The 18,089-nt window shown below is 46.7% G+C and overlaps 1 protein-coding gene across 2 annotated transcripts; it reads left to right on the top strand.

Moving 5' to 3' along the window:
* The first annotated feature begins 4,056 nt into the window (after positions 1-4,056).
* yju2b (YJU2 splicing factor homolog B) lies at positions 4,057-16,907 on the top strand. 2 transcript variants are annotated; one of them, XM_080216660.1, is made up of 10 exons: positions 4,057-4,098; positions 4,418-4,480; positions 7,935-7,988; positions 8,949-9,031; positions 9,679-9,734; positions 11,535-11,595; positions 11,770-11,912; positions 12,176-12,348; positions 13,891-14,029; positions 16,390-16,907. In XM_080216660.1, exons 2-10 carry the CDS (start codon positions 4,478-4,480, stop codon positions 16,827-16,829), a joined length of 1,152 nt encoding a protein of 383 aa, XP_080072786.1. In that variant the 5' UTR covers positions 4,057-4,098; positions 4,418-4,477; the 3' UTR covers positions 16,830-16,907. The 2 variants fall into 2 exon arrangements, with proteins under 2 accessions (XP_080072786.1, XP_080072785.1); XM_080216659.1 differs by lacking the exon at positions 4,057-4,098 and having other exon boundaries at positions 4,343-4,480.
* Positions 16,908-18,089: the final 1,182 nt, after the last annotated feature.

The following is an 18,089-nucleotide window of genomic DNA, read 5'->3' as shown; positions in this document are numbered from 1 at the left end:
TAACACAATGCTTTACTCAGAAGGAACAATAGCTGACTATATAACAGCTGGACAAGGAATCAAAGCATCATTTGACACAAATTTTAATTTCAGCAGTAACCAGACCATTGAAAGAACAAAGTTTACCATAGGTCTAACACAGAACTTGTTCTTTCATTAATGGGCTAAACAGAATAGATGAAGACTGTGACTATGGGGACCTGAAATCAGAGTTAATCAGGGCTAGATCAGCAGCCTCACTGCACCAGGGACCCAGATTCGATTCCCGGCTTAGGTCACTGGCTGTGCGGAGACTGCACATTCTCCCTGTGTCTGCATAAGTTTCCTCCGGGTGCTCCCGTTTCCTCCCACAGTCTAAGACGTGCTGGTTAGATGGATTGGCCGTGGTAAATTCTCCCTCAGTGTACCTGAACAGGCACAGGAGTGTGGCGACTAGGGGATTTTCACTGTAACTTCATTGCAGTGTTAATGTAAGCCTACTTGTGACTAACAAAATAAATTAGAATTATTGTTGGACTGACAGATGATGCAGTCTCCAGTAGAGAGATGATTTGGCCCTTGAAAAGACAACTGAGATAGACGATCTGAAATCTGTTCCCAGCACACATCTATCTTGAGGGATGAAAGGAATCCCCTATCCACTACTCCCACACTGTGAAGCAAAGGAACGAGATCTCTGTCTAGAGGGCAGTCATTTGCTGGATAGAGGCATGTGTATGAGCAAGCATGGAGACAGCTCCTAGCTTATTTAATCCTTATCCTATTTTTAATTGTGTATGGTTATGAGTAATTAATAAACACTTACTGCTAAATTATACAGGACAAGAAACTCAGATCTACTGGACTATACACAATATCTCCCAGTTTATCCGTCTGTCAAATCTGCTCTCATGATGCAACTTTTTATACCTGTGCTTTTGAAATGCCTTCCTTTTTCCTGAACTAAGAATCCCTCCACCATGGCCCATTTCCTGAACTTCTGCACTCACACCTTCCCATCACAGGATTCCCCTAGTTATCACCTTCTACACCTTCTATCAGCCTTTGCATTTAACAGTTTTCACCACCACCTGACTCATCTGCCCCTCTCCTCTCCTTTTAGCATTCCAAAGGGACTGTTCCCGCTGTGACACCTTAGCCCACTCCTCAATCACCGTATCCTTCCCTTCCCACGACATTTTCTCATGTAAGCACAGGAAATGTAACCCCTGCCCATTTACCCCCTCCTTTCACATCTTCCAGGTGAAGCAGTGATTTATTTCTTCCAATTTAGGCTATTGTATTTGCTGCTCACAATGCAATCCCGAGGCAAGGAGGCCAAGTGAAGATTGAGTGACCGCTTTGCCAAGCACCCTTGTTCAGACCATGGCCGTGACCCTGAGTTCCTGCTGGCTTACCCTTTTAATCCTCCTTGCTAATATAGAATCACAGAACCCTACAGCGCAGAAAGAGGCCCTTTGGCCCATCGAATCTGCACCAAACACAATCCCACCCAGGCCCTACCCCCATTTTCCCTACACATTATACCCACTAATCCCTCTAACCTAATGCATCCCTGGACACTAAGGGGCAATTTCTTAGATGGCCAATCAACCTAACCCGCACATCTTTGGACTGTGGGAGGAAACCAGAGTACCCAGAGGAAACCCACGCAGACACAAGGAGAATGTGCAAATTCCACACAGACAGTGACCTGAGCCGGGAATCAAACCCAGGACCCTGGAGCTGTGAAGCAGCAGTGCTTACCACTGTGCTACCGTGCACATATATCTATCCTTCACCTCCAACACTTTGCTTACTTTGATCTTAGTCTTGCTTTTGGGCACCTACTGTTCATTATTCTGCCACTTGAATGTACTCTGGACTCATTTTGTTTCTTTATTTTTTAAAAAAATCTCTTTTGTGGGTTGTGGGCCTCAGCAGCAAGGCCAGCATTTGTTGTCCATCCCTATTTTTTTTCCAAAAATATACTCTATTCATAAAAATCTCAAGTAATCTATTACAATGTACAGGGCTTCGAGTAGCAAAACAATGCGGAATGAAAACATTTTTGCAGATCTGTCCAAAACTACAGTGACTACATTTCACTACTTAACATTTCAGTACTTAAAAAAAACTATGTCCATGTCTCAATATTTACATATTTGTACTAATTACAATGATTACATTTCAATACTTAAAAAACTATATACACGCCTCAAAAGATTACTGTGTGCCGTTAGTGTTCAGATTGGCACACAGTTACGCAGGTCGAGGGTATTCTGCAGTTCCTGGGCCCTCGGTCTGCCTCCGTTAAAAGGCCTTACAGCGTGGCCTTTCCCCATTGTGCCTTTGCAGCAGCTGCCCCAAGCTTCAGCCCGTCCCTCAGCACGTAGACCTGGCCCTTGGAATGTGCCAGTCTGCAACACTCGGTCGAGGACAGTTCTTTCAGCTGGAAGATCAGCAAGTTTCGGGCGGACCAAAGTGCGTCCTTCACCGAGTTGATGACCTTCCAGCAGCAGTTGATATTTGTCTCGGTGTGCGTTCCCGGAAACAGCCCGTAGAGCACAGAGTCCTGCGTCACCGAGCTGCTCGGGACGAACCTCGACAAATACCACTGCATCTCGCTCCAGACCTTCTTTGCAAAGGCACATTCCAGAAGGAGGTGTGCGACCGTCTCGTCAGCCCCGCAGCCGCTTCGAGGGCAGCGTGCGGTGATGTTGAGACCTCGAGCGTGCATAAAGGATCTGACGGGGAGTGCCCTTCTCACCACCAGCCAAGCCAGATCTTGGTGCTTGTTTGTCAGTTCTGGTGATGAGGCGTTCTGCCAGATGACACTGACAGTCTGCTCAGGGAACCATCCGACAGGATCCGCCGTCTCCTTTTCTCTCAGGGCCCCAAGGACGTTACGCGCTGACCACTGCTTAATCGCCTTGTGGTCAAAGGTGTGTTTGCGGAAAAATTTCTCCACGAAGGACAGGTTGTCCATCCCTATTTGCCCTTGAACTGAGTGTCTCAGACATTCAGAGTACTCTGAGAGTCAACCACATTGCTGTAGCTTTGGAGTCACATGTAGGTCAGACTGGGTGAGGACATTAGTGAATCAGATGGGTTTTTATGACAATCAGTGGTCACCAATACTAAGGTTAGTTTTATATTCCAGATTTTTATTAATTGAACTTAAATCCCTCCAGCTGCCATGGTGGGATTTGAATGCTGGAGCCTGGGGCTCTGGAAGACAAGTCCAGTAACATTACCCCCATCTCCCCCAGCTTGTTCCATTTTCACTGTGAACACGGCCGCCTCACAGAGCCAAGGACGCGGGTTCAATTCCCAGCTTGGGTCACTGTCTGTGGGGAGTTTGCATGTTCTCCCTGTGTCTGCGTGGGTTTCCTCCGGATGCTCCAGTTTCCTCCCGCAGTCCAAAGATGTGTAGGTTAGATGGATCGGCCCATGGTGTCAGGGTAAATGCATGGGGTTTTAGGGATAGGCCCTGGGTGGGATTGTGGTCGGTGCAGACTTGATGGGCTGAATAGCCTCTTTCTGTACTGTAGGGATGTTACGATTGGCTTGGCACCAACAACTCTTTGGTTATTTACCATCTTGCCGCCTGTCACAGGAAAGATTAGCGAGAATGATGCCGGGAATGAGGAAGGGAGAAGGCCAGCTGTGGCACAAACTGAACAGGGGGGGCTAGTACAGACACGGTGGGCAGCATGGCCTTCTCTGTTGCTATCACATTTCTGGGATTCTGTCCCTGCCCCATTTCACCTTAAATCCTGTTCTAGCTCGAGTATTTCTGATGGAGACTCTCTGAACTGGACATTACTGAGGTGGGATATGAACTCCTAGCCCACCGCCGCCATCTTCTCTTCCCCATCTCACTGGCTCGGTTACCAGGGGGCGGGGCCGGGGCCGGTTTCCAGGGGGCGGGGCGGTTACCAGGGGGCGGGGACCGTCTGTCATTGGGCGGGGCTCAGTTGTTGGAAGTGGAGCTGGACAGTCAGGGGCGGGGCCCGATTGTTGGGGGTGGGTCCCAGCTGTCAGGGGCGGGGAGCGACGTGTTTACGTCGTGACGGGGAGTACGTGCCTGCGCAGTGAGGGTACCACCGGGAGCGGGTAAAATGGCGGCGGGTGGGGAGGTTGCTGTGGAAACGGGGTTTGGGTCTCATTTGCAGTCTGGATCGTTTACCCCGGCACTCGGCTCTCCCCCAGCCCCTCTGGGAGGAGCCTGGCTGGTGTTCGCCCTGAACTAGGGGAGAGAGAGAGCCACTCCTACTAGCTCTGACACCGCCCCCTCCCGCTTCTCTTTCCCCCACTCTCTCTCCGCGCCCCCTCCCCCAGGCACTGTCATCTATGTGTGTGTCTGTGTGACTCTGTGTGTCTGAAGCTGGGCACACTGCTTCAAAGTTCACTCTGAGTTTCTTCTTGTCCACAGGGGTTTGGATTGGAGAGGAACCTATTTCCTGCAATTGGACGGAAAGCTCAGAGATAGCCAATGGTAAATTTGTTATTCAAGCAGTTGTTTTGAATATTTATGCATAGAATGGCAATCATTCTTGTCTATCTGAAAGCCAAGGATGTGTGGTCTTATCCTTTGAGAGCTGTGTGCTGTTTAAGCTGGTAAAATTCAGTCCTGCCTTTAATGCTGTTTGATCTTCAGACACGTTGTGAGTTACTGCTGAGATTGGCAGGTTGAGATATGACCTGTGAATCTTTTATCTTAATGTTTGGTGGATCAGAATTATTTGTTTTTGTAATTAGTTACAAGTTTAAGATGTGCAGGAAGACATGAACCTGTATAAATATTACCAATGGTTTGAATCCAAAATCAATCTGACCACTCACTCCAAATCTCTGCCGCAACAACTAGCCTATACTATTTCTTGTGATTTGCTCAGAGAGATGAGTTGCTGCAGCAAGCCTGACTGTGAGGGGACTCAGCTGTAAATCATTTCTCAAGATTCTTTCCAAAGTATTGAGGCAAACCATCTCTCCAGTTGATCAAGGTTTGATCCCGAGTCAGTCCCAAAGTCTGACTCCTGGTTTATGCCTAGACGGTGCCTGAGAAGCTAGTCTTGGTCTTACATTTCAAAGAGGTAACTTTTGAGCAAATCTCAGTCAGAGTTCCTGTTCCTCTACTCTATCAGAAACTGTCAGTATGGATACCAGTGAGAACTGGCCGAGGCTCCACTGTTAAATTCCCTTTTTCAAATACTCAGCTAGTGTCAGGACCTGGAATCCTGCGAAGGGTGGACAAGTCAGAGATGTACAGAGTGCAACCAGCAATCAACTGAGGAGCAGGAGTAAGCCATCAACTCTGTTCTGCCATTCAATACAATGATGGCTGATCTGATTGTGGTCTGAATCCTACATTCTGCTTATCCCCCGATAACCTTTGACTCACTTGTTAGTCAGGTGTCTTTGTTAGTTCGGAATCTATCTGCCTCTGTTGCTGCATCCACTGCTTGCTATGGAACAGAGTTCCAAAGATTCATCGCCTTCAGAGGGAAAAAAATTCTTCTCATTTCTGTTTTAAATTGGAGGCCTTTTATTTTTAATGTCTTCAAATTCCAGTTTCTCCCACAAGTGGCAACATCTTCCCAATATTGACCCTCTCAAACTCCCCCAGGATCTTGTCTGTTTCAATAAATTCATCTCTCAATCTTCTAAATTCCACTGGGTATAAGCTCAACCTGTTTAAGTTTAAAGTTTACTTATTAGTTCACAAGTATGCATATATTAACACTGCAATGAAACTACTGTGAAAATCCCCTTTTTGCTACACTACATCGATGCCTGTTCAGGTACACTGAGGGAGAATTTAGCATGACCAATGAACCTAAGCCGCACATCTTGCGGACTGTGGGAGGAAGCCCACACAGACACAGGGAGAATTGTGCAGACTCCACACAGATAGTGACCCAAGTCGGGAATCGAACTTGGGTCTCTGGTGCTGTGAGGCAGCAGTGCTAACCTCTGTGCCACCATGCTGCCCTATATCATCCTTTCCCATCCCAAGTATCAGCTGAGTGAGCCTTTTATGAACTGCTCCTAAAACATTTATATACTTTCTTAAATAAGGCGACCAAAACTGGATTTGGTCTCACCAGCATCCTGTGCAACTGCAGCAAACCATGTGTATAAATACTTTTATATTGCATTCCATATACAACATTCCATTTCCCTTTTGATTTATTATTGTCATGTGCATACAGTGGAAAGTATTATTTCTTGCACACTATACAGACAAAGCATACCGTTCAAAGAGAGGGAAACGAGAGAGTGCAGAATGTAGTGTTACAGTCATAGCTAGGGTGTAGAATAAGATCAACTTAATGCAAGGTAGGTCCATTCAAAAGTCTGATTGCAGCAGGGAAGAAGCTGTTCTTGAGTCAGTTGGTACATGACCTCAGGTTTTAGTATCTTTTTCCCAACAGAAGAAGGTGAAAGAGAGAATGTCTATAGTGCGCAATTGTGCTGGCTACTTTGTTGAGGCAGTGGGAAGTGTAAACAGAGTCAATGGATGGGAGGCTGGTTTGCGTGATGGATTGGGCTACATTCACGACCTTTTGTAATTTCTTGTGGTCTTGGGCAGAGCAGGAGCCATACCAAGCTGTGATACAACCAGAAAGAGTGCTTTCTATGGTGTATCTAAAAGTTGGTGAGAGTCTTAGCTGATGTGCCAAATTTTCTTAGTTTTCTGAGAAAGTAGAGGTGTTGGTGGGCTTTCTTAACTACAGTGTTGGCTTGCGGGGGGCACCAGGACAGGTTGTTGGTGATCTAAAAACGTGTAAGCTCTCGACCCTTTCTACTTCGTCCACGTTGATGTAGACAGGGACATGTTCTCCTTTACGCTTCCTGAAGTCGATGACAATTTCCTTCGTTTTGTTGACATTGAGGGAGAGATTATTGTTGCTGCACCAGTTCACCAGATTCTCTATCTCATTCCTGTACTCATTCTCATCTTTGTTTGAGATCCAACCCACTACGGTGGTGTCACCAGCAAATTTGAAAATCAAATTGGAGGGGAATTTGGCCATACAGTCGTAGATGAAAAAGAGTATAGTCGGGGACTGAGAACACAGCCTTATGGGGCACCGGTGTTGAGAATTATCGTGGAGGAGGTATTGTTGCCTATCCTTACTGCTTGTGGCCTGTGAGTTAGGAAGTTCAGGATCCAGGGAGGTGGCAAGGCCCAGGCCATGGAGTTTGGAGATGGGTTTTGTGGGAGTAATGGTGTTGAAGGTTGAGCTGTAGTCAATAAACAGTAGTCTGACATAGGTGTCCTTGTTATCTAGCTGTTCCAGGGTTGAATGCAGGACCAGGGAAATGACGTCTGCTGTGGACCTGTTGCGGTGGTAGTCAAATTGTAGTGGGTCCAGGTAGTCCAGGAGGCTGGAATTCATGCCATGACAAGCCTTTCGAAGAACTTTATAATGATGGATCACTCAGCACTTGCTGTACCTGCATATTAACGTTTCCTGACTCATGTACCAGGACATCCAGATCCCTCTGCACCACTGAGTTCTGCAAGCTCTCTCTACTTTATTCTTTGTGTCAAAGTGGAAAGTTCACATTTTCCCCCATTATACTCTGCCAGTTTTTCCCACTGCTTAACCTTAATATGTTTCTTTACTCTCCTTTGTGTCATCACAAATTTAGCTACCCACACATTCAGTGCTTCATCCAAGTCATTGATATAAATGGTAAATAGTTGAGGGCCCAGTGCTCTAATCATTTTGCCAACCTGAAAGTGACCCATTGTGCCTACTCTTCCTGTTAGCCCGCTGATCCTCTATCTCTGCTGAGATGCCACTCCTACATCACAAGCTGTTATTTTGTATGGCACCTTGTCAAATCACTTCTAGAATTCTGTCCACTGGGGAGGAGAGGAATGCATTCAAAGGAAAAAGACCTTTCTAATTAAAGGACCATTTTTCTTTCTCCGACAGGGGGAACGGAAAGGCGTGAATAAGTATTACCCTCCAGACTTTGATCCTGTCAAGGTAAGAGTTTGCTGTGTTTGAGGTGAAGTTCTTGAGCAGTGTGTGAGAGATACAGACTGTATCCACAAAGATATTTTCATAAGCAGCTGCATACAATCGTCTCTCCATCACAAGACCAGAAGCAAAGAGGTTCACTGAAACATTCGGTACTGTACACTGCTCTTCAGATACTGAAGTAGTCCGTGTCTAAATTCAGCAAGACCTGCACAGCATTCAAGCTTGGGCTGCTAAGAGACCAGCAACGTTTGTGCCACATGTACCAGGCAATGGCCATCTCCAACAAGAGACAATCTAACCATCTTGCCTTTGCACTCAATGGCATTGCCATTACTGAATTCACCGCTATTAATATCTGGAGCTTGCTAATGACCAAAAACCAAACTAGACCAGTAACAAGTCAAACAGAGATTGCTCAACAGATCAAGCTGTGTCTATGGAGAGAGGGTAACTCTTTCAGTGTTATGATTACTGTAGCTATAAAAATGGGTTAGAGGCAGGGTGCAGTAAGTGACTCACCACCTGACACCCTAAAGCCTGTTGCAGGTCAGGAGTGTGATGGAATACTTTCCACTTGCCTGGATGAGTGCAGCTTCCACAACACTCAAGAAGCTTGACACCATCCAGTGTTTCCAGTTTCATTGGCCCCATTCACCACCTTCAACATTCATTCCTTCCTCCACAGTGATAGCCGTGTGTCCCTATTTACTGCATTGGCTCACCAAGGCTCCTTAGATGGCAGATTGCAAAGCTGCATGTACTATCGCCTGGGAGAATAAGGGCAGCAGGTATACATATATATATATTTAGGCCATTCCTTCACAGTGACTGCGTTCAGTGGTGGAGTGGGGTGGGGGTGGGGAGGTTAGGTTAGGTTGCTGATAAATCTGCTCAGACATTAAAGCTGTGATGTCTTTACTTCTAATTTCTTAACAATATTAATGTGTCTTTCGACCCTGGCAGCATGGCTCCCTCAATAAATACAGGAACAGCCATCCTTTGCGGGAAAGGGCCAGGAAACTTTCCCAGGGGATTCTTGTTATCCGGTGAGTCCCCGCTTTCAGTCTGATATTCCAGCCTACCCAATTTCTACTGCACTTAGAGCAGTGTGGTGAGAGCAACGGTTCCCGGTGTTTGTTGAGATGGAGGGGCTGTGGCTCTCGGTGTGTGTGTCTGGACGTGGGGGTGATGGCTCCCGGGGTGTGTGTGTGTGTGTGTGTGTGTGTGTGTCTGGAGGTGGAGGTGACAGGCCCCAGAGTGTGTGGACGTGGGGGCGACGGGCCCCGGTGTGTGTATCTGGAGATGGTGGTGGGGGGTTGGGATTGACTACATGCTGTAGTGTAGTGTTATAGAGCGCCGAAAACCTTGTCGTTTCTGATTACTTGCTGTTTTTCGAGCTCCTATTGATGTCAGGTTGAGCCAGTTACCAGGGGAGATTTGACCAATGGCTTCTGCCCAGCCAAATCTGTGTGGGAGAATGGGGTGAGGCTTGGTTGGTTTGGCAGTCGTGCACCTGTTAGTCCTGATAAATGTCCTGCCAATGCTGACTGTGTGAGCTCACACTTTGCCCAGGTGGTGCAGCAGAAAGGGACCAGATTCTGTGGACATGGAAGTTCAGGGTAAGCAAATCATTATCATTCCATTAGAATAGTTTTGAAGTTTACTGATATCCAAATCTTGTCTTTCCCTGAAGGTTTGAGATGCCATACAACATCTGGTGTGATGGCTGTGGGAAGCACATTGGAATGGGTAAGCCTGGTGAAATGCAGAGTGTGTGTGTGAAGGGGTGGTGAGGTTTGATGCTCAGCCTGGTGAGATCCTTTCTAATTCACGGTGCTGAGTCATAAGAACATAAGAAAGAACATAAGAAATAGGAGCAGGAGTAGGCCATCTGGCCCTTCGAACCTGCCCCGCCATTCAATAAGATCATGGCTGATCTGTCGCTGCTCAGTTCCACATTCCCGCCCTCTCCCCATAACCCTTAATCCCCTCTCTTATCAAAAACCCATCAACCCGCGTCTTAAAAATATTTAGCGAGGCAGCCTCCACCACTTCAATGGGCAGAGAATTCCAGAGATTCACCACCCTTTGAGTGAAGAAGTTCCTCCTCAACTCCGTTCTAAACCGCCCCCCCTTTATTTTGAGGCTGTGCCCCCTAGTCCTACTGTCCTTTCTGAGCGGGAAGAGTCTCTCCACCTCTATCCTATCCATCCCATTCATCATCTTATACGTCTCAATGAGATCTCCCCTCATTCTTCTAAACTCTAACGAGTACAAGCCTAGTTTATTCAGCCTCTCCTCATAGCTCAATCCCCTCAACTCCGGTATCAGCCTAGTAAACCTCCTCTGCACTCCCTCCAAGGCCAAAATATCCTTGCGTAAGTACAGCGCCCAAAACTGCACACAGTACTCCAGCTGCAGCCTCACCAATGCCCTATACAGCCTCAGCAAGACCTCCCTACTTTTATATTCAATCCCCCTCGCTATGAAGGCCAGCATCCCATTTGCCTTCCTGACCACCTGCTGCACCTGCAGGCTGGGTTTTTGCGACTCATGCACAAGGACCCCGAGATCCCTCTGCACCGTCGCCTGCTGCAGTTTTTCTCCACGTAAGTAATAATCCTTCCTACCATTATTCCTACCAAAGTGGACCACCTCGCACTTGCCAACATTAAATTCCATTTGCCAGTTCCTGGCCCATTCGCCCAGCGTATCTAGATCCTTCTGCAGACTCTTCACACCCTCCGCACAATTTGCCTTTCCACCAATCTTGGTGTCATCAGCAAATTTCGACACCATACACTCGGTTCCCTCCTCCAGATCATCTATATAAATGGTAAATAGCTGAGGCTCCAGCACCGACCCCGAGGCACTCCACTAGTCACCACCCGCCAATCCGAATAGCACCCATTAACCCCCACTCTCTGCCTCCTATTTGACAGCCAATCCTCTATCCACGCTAACACCCTACCCCCAACTCCATGTCCCCTGACCTTCTGCAATAACCTCTTGTGAGGTACCTTGTCAAACGCCTTCTGAAAATCAAGAAAGACCACATCCACCGACTCTCCTCTATCCACTGCTCTAGACACATCCTCATAGAACTCAAGTAAATTAGTCAGACACGACTTCCCCTTAACGAAACCGTGCTGCGTCTGCTCTATCAAGCAATTCCCTTCAAGATGCCAAGTCAAGAGTCAAGTCACAGTGGGTGCAGTTAGCTCCGCTCTTTGCATTTGGTTCCACAAGAAATTTTTGCAGCTTTTTTTTTGAGACGTGCCATCAGGAAGAAAGTGCAATAGGAACCCCGTGCTGTCCCTGTCCTGGGAGTGTTTGATGCGGACAGTGTAGAGGGAGCTTTACTCTGTATCTAACCCCATGCTGTACCTGCCCTGGGAGTGTTTGGTGGGGGGGACAGTGTAGAGGGAGCTTTACTCTGTTTCTAACCCTGTGCTGTACCTGTCCTGGGACTGTGTGATGGAGGACAGTGTAGGTGGAGATGTGCACTGGGAATGATGGAGTTACAATGGGTTTTTTTCCTGGTTCTAGGTGTCCGGTACAATGCCGAGAAGAAGAAAGTTGGGAACTACTACACAACCCCTATTTACAGGTACCATCTACGGCACAATCTGCGTTTCCTGAGTGCTCTTTCTCTCTCTCTCTCTCTGTTTCTCTCTCTCTCTCTCTCTCTCTCTGTTTCTCTTTCTCTCTCTCTGTCTCCCACTCTTTCTCTCTCTCTGTCTCCCACTCTTTCTCGATAAAGATGTGATGTTGGGTGTTCCAGGTTTCGGATGAAATGCCATTTGTGTGTGAATTACATTGAGATGCAAACCGACCCAGCGAACTGTGACTATGTGATTGTGAGTGGAGCACGGCGCAAAGAGGAGCGATGGGACATGAAGGATAATGACCAAATTTTAACTACTGGTTAGTAACCCAGAAGAGGGACACTGGATCCTGTTTGTGGGCCAATGATTGACATTGGGAGGACACGAGGGTTGGGGGTCGAGGGTCAATTCGAGGAGGGGGCTGGAGAGTCGGTGCAGAGTGGGGTGCGAGGGTCTGGGTGTGATGTGAGGGTGGGGAGGGCCTGAGACTGGAGGGTCAATGTGGAGAAGAGACTGAAGGACGTGGTTTGAGGCTGATGCTGTGTTTTCTACATTTAAACACAAACATCTTTAATCTTGCAGAACATGAGGAGAAGAAGAAGTTGGAGACAGATCCCATGTATAAGCTGGAACATGGGGTGGGTGACCAGGAGAAGCTGAAGATTGCTGTCCCCACCCTGTCCAACATCCAGGAGATGCAGAGTGCCTGGAAAGACGACTTTGCCATTAACAGCATGCTGCGCAAAAAATTCCGGGTACGTCGTTGGTGAGCAATTATCTTCAAACTGTGAAGTTGTCAGTTAGAGGCACCAGACACATATTCAACTGAGGCCAACATCAGCCAGTGTCCCGGTGTCTGCACCCCACCCACCCAGAGCAGTCAGTGTCCCGGTGTCTGCACCCCACCCACCCAGAGCAGTCAGTGTCCCGGTGTCTGCACCCCACCCACCCAGAGCAGTCAGTGTCTCTGTGTCTGCACCCCACCCACCCAGAGCAGTCAGTGTCTCTGTGTCTGCACCCCACCCACCCAGAGCAGTCAGTGTCGCCGTGTCTGCACCGCCTTGAGGGTGATACAAGTCACTGATCTGAAGATAGACACAAGATTGAAAGCAGAATATCCTTAGTGAAGGCTTGCTTGTGTCCCTGGTGTCCTGACGGGTGCTTTATGATTATTTATGCTCTATTAAAGAAACAAAAAGTAGGAATTAATGGGTGCTTTTCAAATTGGCAGGCAGTAACGATTGGGATGCCACAGAGATCAGTGCTGGGACCCCAGCTATTCACAATATATATTAATGATTTGGATGAGGGAACGAAATGTAACATCTCAAAGTTTGCAGATAATACCAAGTTGGGTGGGTGGGTGAACTGTGACAAGAATGCAGAGATCTTTCAGAATGATCTGGACAGGTTGGGTGAGTGGACAAATCAATGGCAGATGCTGTGTAATTTGAATAAACATAAGGTTATTCACTTTGGAAGCAAAAACAAGGTGTCAGATTACTACCTGAATAGGTGTAAATTGGGAGGGGAGAGTGTGCAGAGGGACCTGGGTGCCCTTGTGCACCAGTCACTGAAGGTAAGCATGCAGGTGCAGCAGGCGGTAAAGAAGGCAAATGGTATGTTGGCCTTCATTGCGAGAGGTTTTGAGTACAGGGGCAGGGATGTGTTGTTGCAATTATACAGGGACTTGGTGAGGCCACACCAAGGAGTTTTGGTCTCCTTTTCTGAGGAAGGATGTTTTTGCTCTCGAGGGAGTGCAGTGAAGGTTTACCAGGCTAATTCCGGGGATGACAAGACTGATATATGAGGAGAGATTGACCAGGTTAGGATTGTTTTCGCTGGAGTTCAAGAAGAGAGAGAGAGAGAGCTCATACAGACTTATAAAATTCTAACAGGACTAGACAGGGTCGCTGCAGGGAGGATATTCCTGATGGTGGGGGGGGTTCCAGAACCAGGGGCCAGTCTGACAGTTCAGGGCAGACCATTTAGCTTGGAGATGAGGAGACATTTCTTCACCCAAACAGCAGTGAGCCTGTGGAATTCATTACCACAGGAAGTAACTGATGCCAAAACATTGAATGTATTCAAGAGGCAGCTGGATATAGCACTTGGGGCGAATGAGATTAAAGGTTTTGGGGAGAAAACAAGATTAGGCCATTGAGTTGGACGATCAGCCATGATCGTATTGGCAGAGCAGGCTCAAAGAGCCAAATGGCCTCCTTCTGCTCCTATCTTCTATGTCTCCATTAGTCCTGTAGATTCATTGTTAGATTAATGTCATCTCCTGTCTCTAGGATGAGAAGAAGGTGTTGAAAGAGGTGGAAGAAAAGGATGAAGCTCTTCGGAATAAAGCCTGTCTCAGCATTCCTCTAGTTCAGGAGTCCGAGGATGACAAGCACCTGGCTTCACTTCTCAAATTCCGCACCATGGATTGTAAGTTGGGAGGGATCAATTCATAAAATCATAGAATCCCTCCAGAGCAGGAGGGGTGAATTGAATCATTCAAATAGGAGCTGATCTTGTTGTCAAATTGCCCCTTAGTGTCAGGGGGCTAGCAGGGCAAAGATGTGGGGTTATAGGGTTTAGGTGAGTTTGTTGTCAGTGCAGGCTCAATGGGCCAAATGGCCTCTTTCTGCACTGTAGGAGTTCTGTGAACACTGATCCATTCTATCCCAGGCTGTTTAAAAAGAGATTGAATGTCAGCTAAAATCTTGAGGAGACAGGTTAATCTTTGAGTGTTATTTTGGGGAGGTGCTGGGATAGTGTCTGGGGCATGTTAGCTTGTCATTAGAGCAGAGTGAGAATGTATGTGGATTATACTCAGTATGTCCTCAATCAGGCAGATGCAGTCTGAGTTTTGGCTTCTTCCCATATGTGGGAGCATTGAACTTGCCCAGTTTCACTGTCACTGGTGGCTAACTGTCAGGGTTGTGGAAAAATTGTTTGTGCCATTAGCTGTCAGTCTCCTCGTCCACTGAGATTCAGTCTGGATTGCCCTGAGACTATATGTTTGGAAAGGATGTTCTGGGCTGTGCCTCATTTTGGATAAATCCACTGTCAGAGCAACCAAGATAGAAGAGAATGTGAGAAGCTTCTTCCCTGAGTGAGGTGTAGTTAGTGACTGGGTGCACAGTGTTATTTAACAGGGCTCAGCAGCAGAATAGAAAGCAGATCGGCACTCAGTCCAGAGCAGTGCATGGAGTTGTGTACAGGAGCGACACCAACACAATTTCAACAAGTCAACATGGTTTTACTAAAGGGAAATGGATTAGAATTTTTTGTGTATGTAACTAGTAGGGTAGATGAAAGAGAATAAGTAAATGAAGTATATCCACAAGGCATTCAATAAGGTACCACAAAAATCTTTCTCTACACCCTAGCTGTGACTGTAAGACTACATTCCTCACCTTTCGTTTCTTTCTCTATGAACTGTATGCTTTGTCTGTATAGCGCACAAGAAACAATTCATTTCACTGTATACCAATACTTGTGACAATAAATCAAATCAGAAAAGACTACAGGATGACATAAGGGCTTATGGAGCTGGGGGTAGTATATTAGCCAAGGATTAGAGGACTGGCCAAAAAACAGTAAGCAGAGACTGGGCATAACGGGGCCGTTTCTGGTTGGCAGGGAGTGGTGGTGGAGTGCCACAGGGATCAGCGCTGAGGCCTCAACTATTTACAATCCATCTCAATAACTTGGATGAAGAGACGGAGAGTGATGTAGCCAATTTTGCTGATGATTCCAAGCTAGCTGGGAAGGTAAGCTGTGGGGAGGATGCAGAAGTTGCAAAAGGATAAGGACAAATTAAGCGAGTGGACCACAAGATGGCATGGAATGTCTAACATAGGGAAGTGTGAAGTCATTCACTTTGGTCCTAAGAATAGAAAAGCATGGATAGTTTTTAATGGTGTGAGACTTGTAAGTGTTGATGTTTAAAGAGACTTGGCTCTCTGCACAAGAAATGAAAGTTTTCATGCAGCTGCAGCAATCAGAGAGGCAAATGGCATCTGGCCTTTACTGGGAGCCAGAATACAGCATAAAGAAATCTTTCTACAGGTCAGACCATGACTGCAAAACTGTACACAGTTCTGGCATTGGAGGGGGTACAGCGAAGGTTCGCTAAATTGGGATGAGGAGGGTTGTCCTGCGATGAGGGCCTGAGTAAACTGGACTTGTATTCTCTGGAGCTCTGAAAAGTGAGAGGTGACCTCTTTGAAATGTTTAAAATTCTGAGGTGCTGAGAGGTTGCTTCAGTTGGTCAGCAAACTCTAAAACACAGGGGCACAGTCTCAGGATAAGAGGATCAATCATTCAGGACTCAGATGAGGAGAAATGATTTGACTTGAAGGGTAGTGAATTTTTGGAATTCTCTATCCCAGAGACATGTGGAGGAAAACTTTTATCGGAGAGTGGTGACGGTCTGGAATGTGCTGCCTGGGAGGGTGGTGGAGACAGTTTGCCTCACATCCTTAAAAAGTATCTGGATGAGCACTTGGCATGTCAAAACATTCAGGGCTGTGGGCCAAGTGCTGGTAAATGGGATCAGATGGGAGGTCAGGTGTTTCTCAAGTGTCGGTGCAGATGATGCTTGCGTGGAGCATAAACATTGGCATGGGCTGGTTAGGCTGATTGTCCTGTTTCTGTGTGGTATATAACAGACCATAGGTCATATCAGCAAAATAGTGATTCTGGTGCTCGTCCCAAATGGATCAGCCATAATCGTATTGAATGGTGGAGCAAGGGTGGCCTACTCCTGGTTTTTTATGGTCTTGGTATTCTTTACACAGCCTACGAGGACAAGCAGAGAATGAAACGGAAGGAAATCACCTCACGGTCCTGGTTTGCTTCACCCCAAGCTGCAGTGGGAGAAAAGGCTGGTGAGACCTTAAAAAAACTGGGATTGAGTAAAATATTGACGAACAAAACCTTAAACAGCCCAAACGGAATTGCTGCAAGTGATCTGGGAATAATCCGAAGGAAATCGGGAGAATGTTCAGCAAGCCAGAAGCAGCAACCACTCTCAGTCAGTGGAGATCAGGACTCCAGACTGCAGATGACGAGCAGAGTCGATCACGTTGCAGACAATCCAATTCAAGAGAGTGACAGTACTTCAAGGGGGGAGACTGGTTTTCTTCTGCAGACTGGGACTGTGATGGATTCTGATGCCAATACTAGCTCACTTGTTGCTGATTATTCTGACTCTGGTTCAGATGCAGACATTTCATGAGCTGTGCCTGAATGTAAATAGCAGACGGATATTCCTGATTTGTAATTCATTGCTGTGCAATAAATACGCTAATATCAACCCGAGTGTTTTTGAAGAATTCTGTCAGTATTGAACTAGCAACATTTAACATTGATAGTGGAATAAGCCTCTTCTTAGTTCAGTATTGGAACTTTCCTGATTCCAAACAGTGTCTGTTCCCAGCCAGTTTGGAAAGCTGTGAGGAGATACCGATTCCTAAAATTACATCAAATTTAAAACATTCCTTGTGAGAGTGTGTTCCATGTCATCACCACTCTTGTGGATAACAGTAGATATTTTGGAGTTCCTTATTGGATTTATTTGTAATGATGTCCATGGTTCTTAGATTCGCCCCACCCCCCCCCCAACAAGTCTATCAAATTCTAATCTTAAAGATCCATAACATCTTTCTCTTTTCTAAAATGCCTAACTAAGCCAATTTTTCCTGATAGTTACAGCCCCTCAATTTCTGGTTAATGCCTCTAATAAATGTTTTGATTTACTGTTGCTTGTGATGCAAGGTGAGTGGAGGGACATGTGCACCCAGACCATCCCAGTCTCGTAACAGGGCACGGCTGAGTGAAGGGCACCTTGCAGGGATGGGGGTGGTTCAGCTCTTTCATCTGAAGGAATGTATCTCCCTGGAAATACTGGCTCTGGGCGAAGAGGTAAAGTGAAGAGACAATCAGAAGAAAGGTGCAGAGAAGTAAAAGTAAACTAAGCACATCATTTATTGTGAATTTACTAATTCCTGCTTTCAGACAAAGCACAGTAGCAAAAATGGGTGGCATGGTGGTTAGCACTGCTGCGTCAACAGCACCAGGGACCTGGATTTGATTCCCAGTTTGAGTTACTGTCTGTGTGGAGTCTTGATGTGGAGATGCCAGCGTTGGACTGGGGTGGGCACAGTAACAACTCTCACAACATCAGATTAAAGTCCAACAGGTTTATATGAGAGCATGAGCTTTCAGAGCGCTGCTCAGGTGACTGTTGAAGTAAAATGAATCTGTTGGACTTTAACCTGGTGTTGTGAGACTTCTCACTGCATGGAGTTTGCATGATCTCCTTGTGTCTGTGTGGGTTTCCTCCCACAGTCTGAAAGACATGCTGGTTAGGTGCAACGGCTGTGCTAAATTCTCCCTCAGTGTGCCCAAAGAGGCTCTGGTGTGTGGCGACTAGGGGATTTTCACAGTAACTTCATTGCAGTGTTAATGTAAGCCTACTTGTGACTAACAAATATTT

This window comes from Carcharhinus amblyrhynchos, chromosome 33 (assembly GCF_965287045.1).
Source record: "Carcharhinus amblyrhynchos chromosome 33, sCarAmb.v2.hapA, whole genome shotgun sequence".
In the NCBI taxonomy this organism is placed as follows: Eukaryota; Metazoa; Chordata; class Chondrichthyes; order Carcharhiniformes; family Carcharhinidae; genus Carcharhinus; species Carcharhinus amblyrhynchos.
The sequence above is the reverse complement of the archived record's forward strand: the minus strand, read 5'-3'. Positions and strand labels throughout refer to the sequence as shown.